The 15,178-nt window shown below is 45.2% G+C and overlaps 1 protein-coding gene across 1 annotated transcript in view; it reads left to right on the top strand.

The window, feature by feature from the left end:
• Positions 1–15,178, top strand: part of ALK (ALK receptor tyrosine kinase) — a 2,610,699-nt gene that overhangs the window by 2,352,869 nt on the left and 242,652 nt on the right. The window contains exon 20 of the mRNA XM_086925973.1: positions 13,740–13,853. Within this exon, the coding sequence (XP_086782099.1) occupies positions 13,740–13,853 (114 nt within the window). The remainder of the gene's footprint in view (positions 1–13,739; positions 13,854–15,178) is intronic.

Raw genomic sequence — 15,178 nt, 5'->3', positions numbered from 1 at the left:
GTGACGAGGGCCTGGGTGACCGTCTTCCTGGTTTCGGTGGGGATCCATCAGAAGATCTTTTGGAGCATGCGCAGGGTGTTGAAGCAGGATGGCGAGACCCATTAGCCGACAATGGCAAGTTTTAAAGTCTCTCTAGATTTTGGGATCATGGGTTACCCATACAAATGATTCTTGGATAGCTGGCATTCTTACCTAGAATAAAGAAAACATTTTCAGTAACATTTTTTATTTTGTGATAGTGACTTAAAAATTAAGGTTATTTCAACAGCTTTTGTCCCTTCCTGATAATTGTATCTCTTCCTACAACTTTAATCACTTTTGCAATATTGCTACTGACACACCACTGTGCGGGGTCATGTCTTATCTCACTAAGTTTCTAATGCATTAACATATTAAATAGGATCAACTTGACTGTCCTACTTAACTAATGCTTAGCAATGGTTTTCTTATTAAACAATGTTGACAAATTGTGGCATCCATCTACTGCCTTTGGCCCATTATCTATAATACCGTAGCACACAGGAACACTTGCATCACTTTATTATAGAATCATTAGGGGAGTAAAATATGCCTTTTTGAATGTTCTCCCTGTAGTAGTTGCATCTGGGTGCTGCTGAATACTTCCCAGTGACCCCTAAAGCATAGTTTGAATGACTAACCCAAGTCAAGTCAAGTCAAGTCAAGTCAGAAAGATTTATATAGCGCGCTACATACCCATAGGGTCTCAAGGCGCTTGCGGAGGGGTGGGGGATTACTTGTCGAATATCCAAGTTTTAAGTTGCTTTCTGAATGCTAGGTGGTTCTGAGTAAGGCGAAGGTGAGTGGGAAGGGAGTTCCACGTTTTAGCTGCCAGGTAGGAGAAGGATCTGCCTCCCATGGTGGTTTTGTTGATGTGAGGTACAGTGGCAAGAGCTTGGTTGGAGGATCGTAACTGACGGGAGGGGGTGTAGAAGGACAGTCGTGTGTTGAGGCATTCAGGTCCAAGTTCGTAAAGTGCTTTGTGTGCGTGGGTTAGGAGGCGGAAAGTAATCCTCTTATTTACGGGGAGCCAGTGGAGGGTTTTCAGATGACCAGAGATGTGTTCTTTACGCGGGATGTCTAGTATGAGCCTGGCAGAGGCGTTCTGGATGCGTTGGAGTTTTTTCTGGAGTTTTGCGGTGGTGCCGGCGTAGAGGGTGTTTCCGTAGTCCAGTCGGCTAGTGACCAGTGCGTGGGTGATCGTTTTACGAGTTTCGGTGGGGATCCAGCGAAATGTTTTTTTGAGCATGCGAAGGATGTTGAAACAAGATGATGAAACGGCGTTGACTTGTCTGGTCATCGAGAGTGAGGAGTCCAGGATGATACCCAGGTTCCGTGCGTGGTCTGTCGGGATGGGTGCCTTTCCAAGGGCCTCTGGCCACCAAGAGTCATCCCAGGCGGAGGGGGAGGTGCCTAAGATGAGGACTTCAGTTTTGTCGGAGTTCAGTTTCAGACGGCTGTGCTTCATCCACTCGGCTACTTCTTTCATTCCTTCGTGTAGGTTGGTTTTGGCGATGTTAGGGTCTTTGGTGAGTTAGAGGACAGGTGGGTGTCGTCAGCGTAGGAGATGATGTTGAGGTTGTGTTGGCGAGCGATGGTTGCAAGGGGGCTCATGTATACGTTGAAGAGGGTGGGGCTGAGAGAAGATCCTTGTGGCACGCCACAAATGACTTCAGTGGCCTCTGACTTGAATGGTGGGAGGCGGACTCTCTGGGTTCTTCCGGTGAGGAACGAAGTGATCCATTCCAGTGCTTTTCCTTGGATTCCGACGTTTCTGAGGCGCTGTAGAAGGGTGCTGTGACAGACTGTGTCGAAGGCTGCGGAGAGGTCGAGAAGGATGAGGGCGACTGTGTCTCCGTTGTCCAGAAGAGATCGAATGTCGTCAGTTGCAGCGATGAGTGCGGTCTCAGTGCTGTGTTTGGCTCGGAAGCCGGATTGTGAGGAGTCGAGGGATTTGTTGGTTTCGAGGAAGGCGGCGAGTTGATTGTTGACAGCTTTCTCGATGACTTTGGCAGGGAATGGAAGGAGTGAGATAGGGCGGTAGTTTTTGAGTTCGGTGGGGTCAGCTGTGGGTTTCTTCAGGAGGGCGCTGAGTTTGGCATGCTTCCAGCTTTCCGGGAAGGTGGCGGAGTTGAGGGAGCAGTTGATGACGTCTCGGAGGTGCGGTGCTATAATGGAGTCTGCTTTGTTAAAGATGTGGTGAGGGCAAGGGTCTGTGGGGGATCCTGAGTGGATAGAGTTCATCAGGCGGATGGTGTCCTCAGTGGAGATTGGGTTCCAGTCATTGAGGATGTTCAAGGGGGGTGGGGGTCCTGCAGAGGGTTGTGTGGGTTGGTCTTCGGGTCGGTTGTCGAAGCTGTTGTGGATGTCTGCGATTTTGTTGTGGAAGAATGAGGCTAGGGAGTCGCAGAGGGCTTGAGAGGGGGTGATGTCGTTGGAGTTGACCGAGGGGTTGGTAAATTCCTTGACGATGTTGAATAATTCCTTGCTGTTGTGGGCGTTGTTATCTAGTCGGTCCTTGAAAGCGGCTTTTTTGGCGGTCCGGATCAGTTGGTGGTGTATGCGGGTGGCGTTTTTGAAGGCGTCCTTGGAGCTGGTGGTTGGGTCTTTTTTCCAGGCCTTCTCAAGGGGGCGGCAGAGTTTCTTGGATTTCTTAAGATCATCATTGAACCAGGAGGCCTTCTTGCTGCCTAGTTTGATTTGTCGTTTTTTCAGTGGTGGTAAGATGTCGGCGCTGTTGGATAACCATTGGGTGAGGTTGGTGGCTGCTTGGTCTGGGTTAGAAGAGTGTGCTGGGTGGTTTAGAAGAAGCGAAGAGGAGATCTGGTCGATGGTGATTTTGTTCCAGTTTCTTTGCAGGGTGGGTTGGGGGTGGTTGTTAGAAGTGGGCTTGTTGTAGGTGAAGTGAACGCAGCTGTGGTCAGTCCAAAGGAGATCTGTGGTGTGGCTGAAGGAGACCTGTTTGCTGGAGGTGAAGATAGGGTCGAGTGTGTGACCTGCGGTGTGGGTGGAGGTGGTGACAAGTTGTTTAAGTCCGAGGTTGGCGAGGTTGTCCAAAAGGGTGGAGGTGTTGCGGTCGTTGTTCTTTTCAAGGTGAAAGTTGAGGTCTCCCAAAAGGATGTAGTCCTTGGAGGGGAGCGCGTGTGGAGTGATGAAGTCCGTGATGTCTTCGCTAAACTGTGCGCGGGGTCCTGGTGGCCTGTAAAGGAGGGTGCCTCTGAGTGTGGTCTTGGGGTTGATGTGGATCTGGAAGTGAAGGTGTTCAGAGTTGGCGAGATTGACGTCTGAGCTGGTTGATATGCGGAAGGATTTCTTATGGACTATAGCGATACCTCCTCCTGTGTGGCCGGTGCGGTCCTTGCGTATGATCTTATAGTCTTCCGGGATGGCAATGGTGATGTCTGGAGCTGAGGTGGCGTTCATCCATGTTTCTGTTAGGAAGGCGACGTCCGGAGAGATGGTGTCTAGTAGGTTCTAAAGGTCGATGGCGTGTCTGTGGACCGAGCGGGTGTTGAGCAGGATGCATTTAAGGTGGTTGGTGTCGGATCTCTGTTTGGTATTAGTGGATGAGGAGTTGGTCATGGTGCCGTCATACTTGCAGGAGTTGCATGAGAAGGGACCGTGGGTGTGTCCGGGAGCGGCTTGGACGCAGTTGGGGGAGCGGCCGGGGTTAAAGGCTAGGAGGGTAGTGGCATCGTAAGTGATGCGGGAGGGGTGGGCATTACGTGGACCAGGGGGTCTGGCGCTGGGCGCGGTCCAGGCGCGGACGGGCGTAGACGGGCTTACCTTTGGCGCACCTTTGGCGGGGCCGTAGCGCGTGGACGCTGCGCGTGTGGACATCCGACATAAATGGAGAGTGGAGGGGGCGGAGCGTGGGAGGGGCATCTGACACATAAGTAGGGCCACAGTAAAGCAGCACAGACAATGCATCAAAGGCAAGAAAGTATGATGCCACATGTGCCTGCAGTGTAGACTTACATGTTATGTCACATTAAAACAACTTATGAAGCGCGCATAAACCCAAGGGTGTCTTGGCGCTACATCACCCTTTTGAGAGATTCAAGTGTGAAAGTTCACTTTAATCATCAATAAGTCACCCGTAAAGTCACCCGTAAAATATGCCTTGGGGCCTGCAAGGAACAAATGCATAATATGTGGTATGAGAAACGCCAAATAAGAGGTTGACATGTTTCTGCAATAACAGGATTAAAAAGTGCTATTTACTGCATAGGCTGGGATAACCGTTCTATCGTGTCATGGTTTTCTTTAAGGATAAAATCACCTTTTTCTAACGTGGCTCAGAGAACAGCTAGAATGACAACTTACAAAAAACTGTATTTAATTGGAGGAGCAAGATTTTCATGAACTATTCCACAAAGACGATTTCTACATGCGTTGTGCTCCTCTTCAGGAGCTGGACAGCCTCCCAACATGATCTCTGAGACTCCCACCCCAACAGTACCTGGATCAGATTTCCACAGCCCAGAGAAGAGGTCTGCAGATTTTTGAGGCATCTACCCCACTTAAAGATTCCTGGCATGAAGGAAGTGAGAGGATAATTGCAGGAACATATACATGCAATTAACACAGGAAGCCTATTTATACAAATACATGGCCATATTGTGGGTCTGTCTTTGATGATAGCATTGTCAAAGCCAGGCTGGCTCCTGTCACCACAGCAGATGCCCTGAGCCCACAATGGCCAGAGCTGACGACTTCGGAACTGGATAGCCATATTCGAAGCCCGGTGTCAGTTCAGTATCCTGTGATTCTGGGCAAATCACTTAATCTCCTCTCCCTTAAAAAGGAATCTAACCTTGTGTAATGTAACAGGTGCTCATGTAAAGTGCTTTAATGCCCACAGGTGGGGAGAGGGGGCTATCTCATTTTAAGACACCAGTCCAATCTACCAAATATTGACAATATGTGTCCAATTTGATTACTGATGTGTCATACCTTGTTTTGAATTAAAAAAAAGAGTTAATAAAAAAAAGACACCAGTCCATGGGTATGGTGGTGAAGCTCAAACAATTATGTTTGCATTCTGTCACCTTTGAAGCCACCAGAAGAGTGCTTTCATGGATTGTTTTGCAGGAAAGTTAAAAGAAGTTCTGCCAAAGTGGGATGAGATGAGTGTAGAATGTTTCTTAGGCTAAGCCAATCACCCATCACTAATCAATGACTACTCTAGGAAAGGATTTCATCACGGAGACTCTAGAATTTCACTGCACTTGTTAGGAGGAAAAGCCTGTTGCTGTCTGCCCGGGATAAGACTGATGCCTTGGACACAGCTTTCCTTTGTACACTGGCTTTGGAAGCGCGTCTCAAGGGTCAGTCAACCATATGTCTGCTAAGATCCACTTGGAAATCCAGGGTGGACAAGAGGGCACATTGGAAGCAGGAATTAGCAATAGTAGCGGGTCCTGATTCTTTGCTGTTGCATGGATCCCACAGAAGAGCTGCTGGACATCTAGGCACACCCAAGAAGAAACCAAGCAACTTCTAACAAAGTTGGGACGGAGCTTTTGTGTGTAGCTCTGAAGCAGAGGAGTGGAGAAGTAAGTCTCTCCTTGGAATCCATGTTCTATCCCCCCTTAGGGGATTCTGGGAGTGAGGGAACAACTGAGTACTCCAGCCTGCGAGGTAAATGTCCGAACTCTGTCAGTCTGTGTGAGGCTGAGAAATGTGCAGGTAACTCTTTTTCCCTTTCTTGTGCGGAATGGATAACCTGGTGCAGCTTTTGGTAATTGCAAATGAACTCTGGCTACTCCATTCACATATAATGCTTTTTAGCTTTTTATAAAAAAAAGTCAAACCTCCTGAATTTTACTGTTTGGATTGCTGCCTTTAAAGATGCCTTGGTGCTGCTGAAATAGTTTGCACGGGGATGGACCCTTTTACTTGAACTACACGGCCATAACATCCCACAATCGAGTACACATGACTGCACACTTGATGTCAACTATGACGTCACAAATTACATCATCCACATTGTTAGACTGTGGGCTTTCCTTACTTCGTTCCACAAACAGGAATATGCCCTTGCAGATCGGTTTGGTCAGGTGCATATGTGTGCTGAAATTTGAGGGCATCGGATCTATGGTTTTCCATGCAGTTATACTTAAGACTTGTCTTTTCATCCTCTACCTCCTGCCTCCTCATCCTGGTCCATGCAAATGTGTGCTCCAATGCGAAGCGCTTTTGAGTACCGCGTCATTCCTGAGACCGCAGTCACCATGTGTCTCCTGCCAATGTGCACTGCTGGCAGGCACTGATGCTTTCAGCTCCGGGTGGAGAAAGCGATGGAATGAAACAAGCTGGAATGTTGTACCTACCAAAAAGCAGACATGGCTGTTTACCGCAACACTGCCAAAGAAGGTCTGAAATGAAAAGGTTGTGCTCTTGGCCAACCGTTTGCAAAACACAACCCTGTAATACATCACAGTGCAGGTCAGAAAGGTTGGTGGCATGGAGGGGTGGTGGGTGGAAAGAGAATCTTCAGTGTGAAACTGCAAAAGGCTCCCTTAACCTTAACCATAGGTTGAACACAGAGTGGTTTAAAGGTGAGTAGACATCCCAATGAGAGCCTTGTACTGCACATGCAAGCCTCAACATCACAGGAAGTGCCAAAATAACACGACTATACGCAAGATCGACTTAACGCTTTACAGGGTAGAGAGTGATACTAAAGCAGTGAATCCCTACCGCATGTGGTAAAAAGACACAGTCTTATGTGTGCTATTTGTCCGGCTCTAGGTAACTTTAACGCACGTCCTATTCTGTACCTTTTCCGCAGGGTCCCCCCTGCCACATCCTCAAACACGACTTACCTTTGGAGACCACTTCAGCCCAGAAGGTGGCATCTTCACCCAGTGTCCTGCATGTTTACATTCTGAGGATCAATAGACGTTGTACACCAGCCCTTTTGAACAAGATCTGTTCTCAGTCCCTTGCACAAAAAATAATGTTCTTGATTATTTTGCAGTGAAAGACGGAGTTACAAAAAACTTTCAACATCAAATGAGCAATGGACAACCAACCATGTATTTTTAACTTGGTTTGGGACTAGTTCGCTATCCGCAGCAGTGATTTTTTTGGGATAAGTAGTCACAAAGTTGTGAATAACTAAATGTACAGATACATCTTCAGCCATCATTGGGGGTGTCAAAACAAGGCTTTTCGCAGTATTACCTGTTGTAAGTTCCCATTGTTTCCAGTTTTTTGATCATTAACAATCACTATTCAATAGGGAACCTGCACAGCTCATAACATTGTTGTAATAAATCACGACCCAAACTCCATTTCAGTCAATCAAATCAGACATAGGGTTGGAGGGAGACTGAGTAGATTTCCAGTTCTTGGCAATTATTTTGCTATTCTCCATTTCCGAGTGTAGATTTGCACCTAAATGTAGACTTACATGTTTCCCCCGGCCGGTTGGAGCCCCCTTCAGCCGGATTTACGAGTCTACAAGTAGTTTTTCACAAAAAAGCGGATATCTCTGCCACAAAAGCAGAGGTCTTCCTAAGGGAAAATTATTTCCATACTTTATTATTTATTAAAAAAATATCAAAATCGTTTCAATAAAAATAGAAAATAATTTGAAATATTTATTATAAGCGTAGAAGTAATAAAATACAATTTTACAGTACATTAACTCATTAAATTACATGTGTATTAATTTGCATTCATGTTACGTAATTCTTTTTGCATTTATGCATTTAGTCTGAGAGCTGAGCTGTTATTACTACATTTGTCACGATGGAAGACATGTGAATGTTGCTTCCCATACTCATAAATGCTTTTGTGAATCAGCACCTAAGATGCTGAAGACTCCTGCCTGTTGCCTAATTGTAGCATCAAATAGAAATGACTTCTTGGCAGCTATGAAGGCCCTGACACACCCATGGCTGCAGCTGGCTCAGTGGAGACACTTTCACGCATAAGCTGCTGCAGCGAAGTGATTGTCACAGGGCTCTGCTGGAACCGCAGGCTGATGAGAAAAGTCATTACTCAATATGAAGCCTGCCAGGGTGTGATGACACACCAAGACTTTCTCATATGCACCTATGCAAAATTGTTTTGTGTGCTTCCCTTTGGACAGATGCAACCACTGTTCAGTGATTTATATGCCTAATCATCAGTTTGTGCACGTGCCCTCTGTTGTGATTAGTGCAAGTTCTCATATTTCAAGTTTCATCTGTTACTGCACATTTTAAAAAGTTTTTCATAGGTGAAAATAAGGCAAAGAAATATTTGTTGCTCTTTTAATGTTTGCCGCAGACAACTTTAGCTGTTTGTTGGCACTCTTGTCAGCACAAGAAACAATCTACAGAAAGAGTAGATGCATTAGGCCTCTTGACCATTGGCTTTTTTGGTGAGTCTAGTTCAGGCATGATGTGGATCGGGTGTCCCTCACATCTTGTACCTTCCCAGCACATTCCACAAACATTCCGTTCAGAGACTTGGATAAAACGAATCTGTTGGAAGCATGCAACCAGTGAGCTTCCCTGTAGTGGCCTGGCTCCTCATGATGAGATGAGTGCTGTATTGTCATTTAATTTTGATTTCAGGTTTAGGGCTTTTAGTCACAAATATACAAACCTTCCAGATTTCATATGAAGACCTTCCAACTACATATGTATGGCCATGTGAGAGATTTCGACCTGGGAAGAGGAATGTTGTATACTGCCTAACTACATCATTTTTAAGTACACAAATGGTCATCTTATAGCTGACTGGCTGTTAGGATTTGACTCCTCACAGGGATAGCATAGTCACCTCTCTAGACCCATCGTAAAAGGGGCTGCACTGGGACAGAAGAAAACATCCTTTCAGAGAGAATAATGTGTCTGTAGTAAGCCTGGGCGGAGTTCGGAGCTCCGCACGCGGCAGAGTGTGTTAAAAAAATGCTGTTCGCTGCGATTTTTAGTGCCAGGTGCTTGTCCGCACTGTGCAATCATTGCAAACAGCACATTGCACAGCGCAAGCGGGCACTGCTTCCCTTAAGCAGCTCAAGTAGATTTTTAATATAGCGGCAGCTTTCTCAACGCGAACAGACAGTTTCTCAACACGAGCGGTCGCAAGCATACGCTACCACTCGCAATGAGAAATCTGACCGCTCTCGTTGAGAAATAGCACCCGGAGGTTGATTTTCCACACATGCGCTCGCCAACTTGATGTTGAAGAACGAGGAGAAATCTCACCAGAAGGAGGATTTTCTTCGGTCGACAACTTGACGTTGCCGAACACGAGCGAGGAAAAAAACTCTGCTCCGCTATGTGGAGCAGAGTTTTTCAGAGCTCCGCGAGCTTTGCGTAATGCGCAGTGCAGAAAACAACGCAAACTCCATGAGAGTTCACCGCCCAGACTTAGTCTGTAGACTACTCAGCATGCCTCCAACCATGAAGAAGTAAAATACCGTGAGTTTCTAAAAGCAAAATATTTTGGGGAGAAAAGATTCTTTACTCTCTATGCATGAGGGCAGGATGACTTTGTCAATTCTAATAGCTGCTGGAAAAATGGCTTATTAAGTGCAGGTCTTTAGTGTGAATCCAAGTGAGTCCAGCTTATGCTGTGGAAACATTGAGTACAATTCGATTTAATTGGGTAATAGTTGCACTTGTTATTTCAAATGAGTTGAAATGGTGAAACTGGTATATAAGAAGATGAATAAAAGCATATTATCATTATTAGTAGTTCTTTCATGACCAGTAATGATAACAATAATCAGATGTCTGGACTGTTGAAGGTCTTTAAGACCTCTTATACTGGCAAAGCGGTTATTTTAAAAATAGATGTGTGATGTGATGTCTGCCTACAATTGACAGAATTCCCATTCTGCCCATCCCTTGGTTTCCCTGCCTCATTTTAGAGCTGATTGACTGCTGTGCTCCCAGTGGCAGTGCTCAGGAGGCTCTGCTCTTGAAACCCACTCTGCCTCTACAGCAGTACCAGCTAAGTTCTCAATTTTCTATTAGTGACGGCTATGGTAGGCCTTGTGGTCCCGGACAGGAAAAAAGAAGAGGAATGACCACGACTGGATGGCAGAACTCCTAGAGCGCCAAGGCCAAACCAGACCCTGGTTAGGAAGCATGTCTTTGCAAAACAAAAATGTCATGCTAACTTGTCAGGCTTTCTGCCACAAGTTGGTGAGCTGGCTAAGCAGGCTGCCACCCTGCCTGCAGAAGAAAGTTTGATGAAAATGCTATCGAACATGCACAGATCTGTAATTTGGGCTGCAGGCTGCTGGAACAGCTTTGAGGCTGGCCCATCATGGGTCAGTGTAGCCAAAGGTCTTTCTCTTTTATCCAGGATCCTGCCAGCTCTTTATTCTTCATGGCAATGCTTTAGCAAATACATTGAATGACAATTTGTTTAGAAGAGCATACTTGAGCATTGATCTGACAATCTGCACAGTACAGACTTGAGTTCTAAAGCAGCCTGGCACTTTACCAATTAATATTAAAAACCATTAAAACCCAAATCAAGCTATCTGATTTATCTGCGAACCTTACATTTTCTGGTTGTCCTAATTGTGTGATCTTTTACTATATTCTGTTATCTTTTATTTTATTATCCAATTGAGCTCTCTCTGATTTCTCCTCAAAGGCCTGCTTTGCACAATGGAAAACCTCAGTTGTTATAAAAATATAAACAATAGTTAAAGCGTCGATGCATACATTTAAAAGCATGATAAGAATGTTAATAGACCTCATCAGGAATTCAGTTTGTTACAGGTTATTGATTTGGCCGGTTCAATAATCCGAAGGCATGCATACACAGCAGAGCATTGTCATATGTTCTGAAACTTGGTCTAGTAATTAATTATGTAGGATTGTATGGGTGTGGCAGGGGTAGTGCACCTAAGTTTGGCCTTATGCTGAACTCTCTGGATTCGGTCTCAAGGATGCAGAGTTTTCCACATTTAATGGTGTCGGTGCTAGGGGGATTTAGAAAAGAGCACAAGGCTTCCACTGTCATCTGCAGATTAATCAATTATGTGGATAGAGTGTGTAGGTGTAAAATATAAAACAGCTCACACAGACTTGATTATCTAAAACTAAATAAATGGGAGGATGTGGGTGATATGAGGTAATCCGTATTTTTGGCATTACTTGATTGGTTATCGACCAGAGCTGTTTGTGGTTTCCTGCTGAGTTATTTTCTGGGTTACATTGTATGAGGGTCTGTGATTAGTTAATGTCCCTTGAATATGTGATTTGAGGACGTAAGAGTAGATTCATAATTGTTGTTTGGTGTGTGTGGGTGTATGATGTACTGGCGTCTTCGATGGTGAGTCTGTGTTTATTTACCAACATGGTGCGTCATATTTATCAATTAATGAACTATGAAATTTTATAGAGGGCTCTGTGTCATTTCAGGATGAGGAATGGTGTGTACCTATTAAAATTATTAAAGTGTGCCTTTTGATGTGTATAGATTGTAGGAGGCATGTGTTCTTTGTTGGGGATTGAGTGATGATCATGGAAACCCATGTGTGACTCCTTCGACCATGTCTTGGTCAACTGACCTTGGGCTGCTTTTGATCTCCATTGCCTTAATGTGGTGTGGGTACCATCAGTGTGTCTGCTTCCATTTTTTTAATATATATTTTTATTGAAAGAAGAAAAACAAGAGGAAATATTACACATATCAGGTGTCATACAGTAAAATATATTACAACGGTGAGTAGGCGAATAAGCCAATATGGTAAAATCAATGCACAGGAGAGTAAGACGTCAACATGAACAGGTATATGAAAAAGGAGATACAATACTATCCACAACCCTGTTATGCTAACGCCAGAAAGGTCCGTCCACCCACGATTCAGGATAACTAAGACCAGAGCAGACATCCAGTTATGTGAAAAAGATCGACTCAGGATAAGCAGCCCACCTCTCGTAAAAAGGGGAAAGAAAGAAAAAGGCCATAGAACTAAACAAAGACGAAAAAATAATAAACCCTCCCCTGTTCCCCCCACCCTGCACCCCTGCAATGGCTACGGCCTAACCCCACTAGCAGCGTGCCTGTCGCCCAACAACTAAAGCCTACATGAAGGTAAAGAGTGGAGGAGGAGAAGTCATACAGGCTCCCGGCCCCCCTCGCTCCCCGCCAGAAGCAAACCACCCCTGAATATAAACAAAACATTATGAAGCAACAATAACAGAACAACCAAGGGAGTTTGTAAAAAACGCCCGACTCCCGCATCATTGTAGGCTACAAGTCCTGTATCGAATAAAGCCTTGTTATCAAACCCAGACAATCAAACTCAACCCTGGCCACTCCGATTTTTCGTGCGAGCTCTCTCCGCTCGAACCGCCATCTCGACAGGAGAATCCAAACGTTCGAGAAAGTCAAAGTCAGTACGGTGTAATCGAATCCAAAGTATTAGTACTCGAAGTCCACAAGTTAAACAGAGATACCTCTCCATCAACAGTAAATCACAAGAATGTAGTTGAACCAACTTGGAGGAAAAGAGTGATAAATCAATCCGATAGACACGGAGGAAATTACCCTGGAGTATGCAATCGGCTATGTCCATCTTGGGCGGTATCAGCATTGAGTATGAAGAGTTTTTGATGGTTCCAGGCTCGCTAGCTGTTGTTCGGGATCCAACAGAAAACTCCAGATCTGGTTTCCGCTCGGAGCCCACTGTCTCGGGCATGCCCTGCTTCGCAACGTGTTTCAAGTCTATCAAAGGGTTGTAGTCCGGTCCCAGACTCATAATTTCAGCTGTTACGACCATTTTGTGTATGATGGCGGTGACCTGCGAGTGAAGTGCCCCGATGGCGGCCATTACGGTCTGCAACGACGGCGTACATACCACCCGCTCCAAAGCGACAGATCAGATCTTTGACCCCGGAGGTCGACTACTCCGGGTAGCAGGCACAAGCGGGGCCGACGTTAACGGTGGGCACCCGTTCTTCATCGTCTCCAGCGAGGATCCGGGCCCGTCGACCCCGGGGGGTCAGGAGGGTCTTCGGGCAACGGACCTCCGTCCACAGCAACCGGTGCGTCTTACCGCCGTATCCTTGGAATCAACCTGGCCACCGTACCACCATCCAAACCGGTCAGGATATTCTCCCCTTCGGGAGACCGGACGCCGCCCAAGTCCCACGGCCGATGTTGTTCAACTACAACCCGGATGGATTAGAAATAGAGGCCCCGACTTCCAAGCTGGGCTAGGCCGAAAATGAAAACACGGCGTAGCTTCATCATTCGAGAAGATGGAAACTCGGGATTACACCTTTAAGCTCAGCAACACTTCAGCCACATGGGAGTCTGGTGCGAATTCAGGATTAATATCAGGATTTAACTCTGCTTCCATTTTTGATGTTGCTGTCTGAAAACACTCTCATGGCAAGTTGTTGATGTGAGTTAGTTTGTGGTATTTATTTATTTGGGAATGCATCTGGTTAGCTTAGTGTTTTAGTTGCAGGTGATTTGATCATTGTGTGACAGTATGTGTGAATATTTGTTTTGTAAATGTTAGTGCGTTCCTTTAGTGTTCTAGAGAGGCCTTAAGGTTATATCTATTTAGTGAGAGTGAGCACCATGACATTACCAAACAAAAAGGTATCAAATATGAGTACTAGGAAAGTTTTCTATTGCAGAAATGTTACAAAGTCCATGTCCATAAATGTTCCGTTTCAGAGATAACGTGCAAATTACTGCAGATCATGCTTGTTCATGCAGATGTTTTTGTCGTTGTTTTACAGTGGAACCAAGGCCCAGTGATCCAGAGAACCATCTCCCTCTCTCGCTGGTCCTCTCTGTGGTGACCTCTGCGCTTGTAGCCGCCCTCATTCTGGCATTCTCTGGGATTATGATAGGTGAGTTGATGGTAGAGCTGGTGATGTAGTTATCATTGATCTGGCTACTATTAAAGCAGAATTAAGGACAAATCCAAAAGAAGTTTGGGTTTTTGTTACTGAAGTGCCGAGTATGTCACTGATTTACATTTTCATATTGCTTTTAAATGAGGTCAGATGATCTCCTATTTAGTTATAGCTGCTAAAGTATGGCTTCCTCTCTTCTGAAGATGGGTAAGACGAAGACCATTGGTGGTTCACAACATTTCATACAGAATGAATTAAAAGATGCAAAATGCCTGAAAGCTCTGAGCTGACACAGGCATACAGGTGAGTATAAGTGAGTAAGAACACTTCTACAGCAAATCAATATAAAGAAACCTTTCAGAGTTGCTAAGATTATTAATTAAGCCAAGGAGCAAATAAGGATATTCTTTGGTAAGAACATTCTGGCAAGCTCAGAATTCCATGTAACCCATCAGCATTGGACATTATTTGTGCAGAATTCAGTGCTTAATTAGTTAAATGATAAGTGCTGGTGCCCAAACTGTTTGCTCAGAAGCTGCTGCGGTATGTACTACAGGAGGTGGTGGTGCCAAATACCAAGGCTGTGTCATCTCAGATTCCTCTCATGCATCTTTTTCCATGACCAGACACTCCCTGCCCCTCAAACCCACTCCTGCACAGTATTTTTTGTTCCAAATTTCTCTCCCAGTCACCCGTAGTTTTGCCGTTTTTCCCTTTATCCTTCTCCCCCTTTTGTGTTTTTCTGTCTCTTGCTCTCAGTCAAAATCTGATGGGGAAAAATAAGTGCTGGTGCCCAGAAATAAGTGCCTGTGGGCTCCAGCTGAAACCAAATTGAGCACAGGTCAGATTTCGCCCTGTGCGCTCAGGCAATTGATGGTAAAAACTTAGATCTAAAAACATTCTGTATTAAGAGTCCCAGGCCCTTTCAGTCAACGTATTATTTTTCCCTTCTCTTTTACACATTGGCTCTAGCTTTAAACTTGCAATTATTCTTATTTGTCTCTCCCAGGTATTTTTAAGGCATTTACCACTTTTTCCTTTGTCATCTCTTCTCTGCTGGAAAGTCATGCCAAACATCAGTAACCATTTAACAAAAGCATCATCTTTTCAGTTTAATCTAAGCCATTTTCTCCTGGTTTTTTTTTTTAAAGGAATGGGATTCCAAACTCAGAGGCAGATTTAAAAGAACTGACGCATCTCAGCATATTAGCAGAGATCGTCAGTTCAAGTGCATCACGCAAAAAAAACCTTGCGCAACCATGGATGCGTCGCATTCACAATGCGGCGATACTATGGCTCAAGGAATGACAGATGCGTCA

The sequence above is a fragment of the Lissotriton vulgaris genome, chromosome 6 (genome assembly GCF_964263255.1).
Source record: "Lissotriton vulgaris chromosome 6, aLisVul1.2, whole genome shotgun sequence".
NCBI lineage: Eukaryota > Metazoa > Chordata > Amphibia > Caudata > Salamandridae > Lissotriton > Lissotriton vulgaris.
The sequence above is the reverse complement of the archived record's forward strand: the minus strand, read 5'-3'. Positions and strand labels throughout refer to the sequence as shown.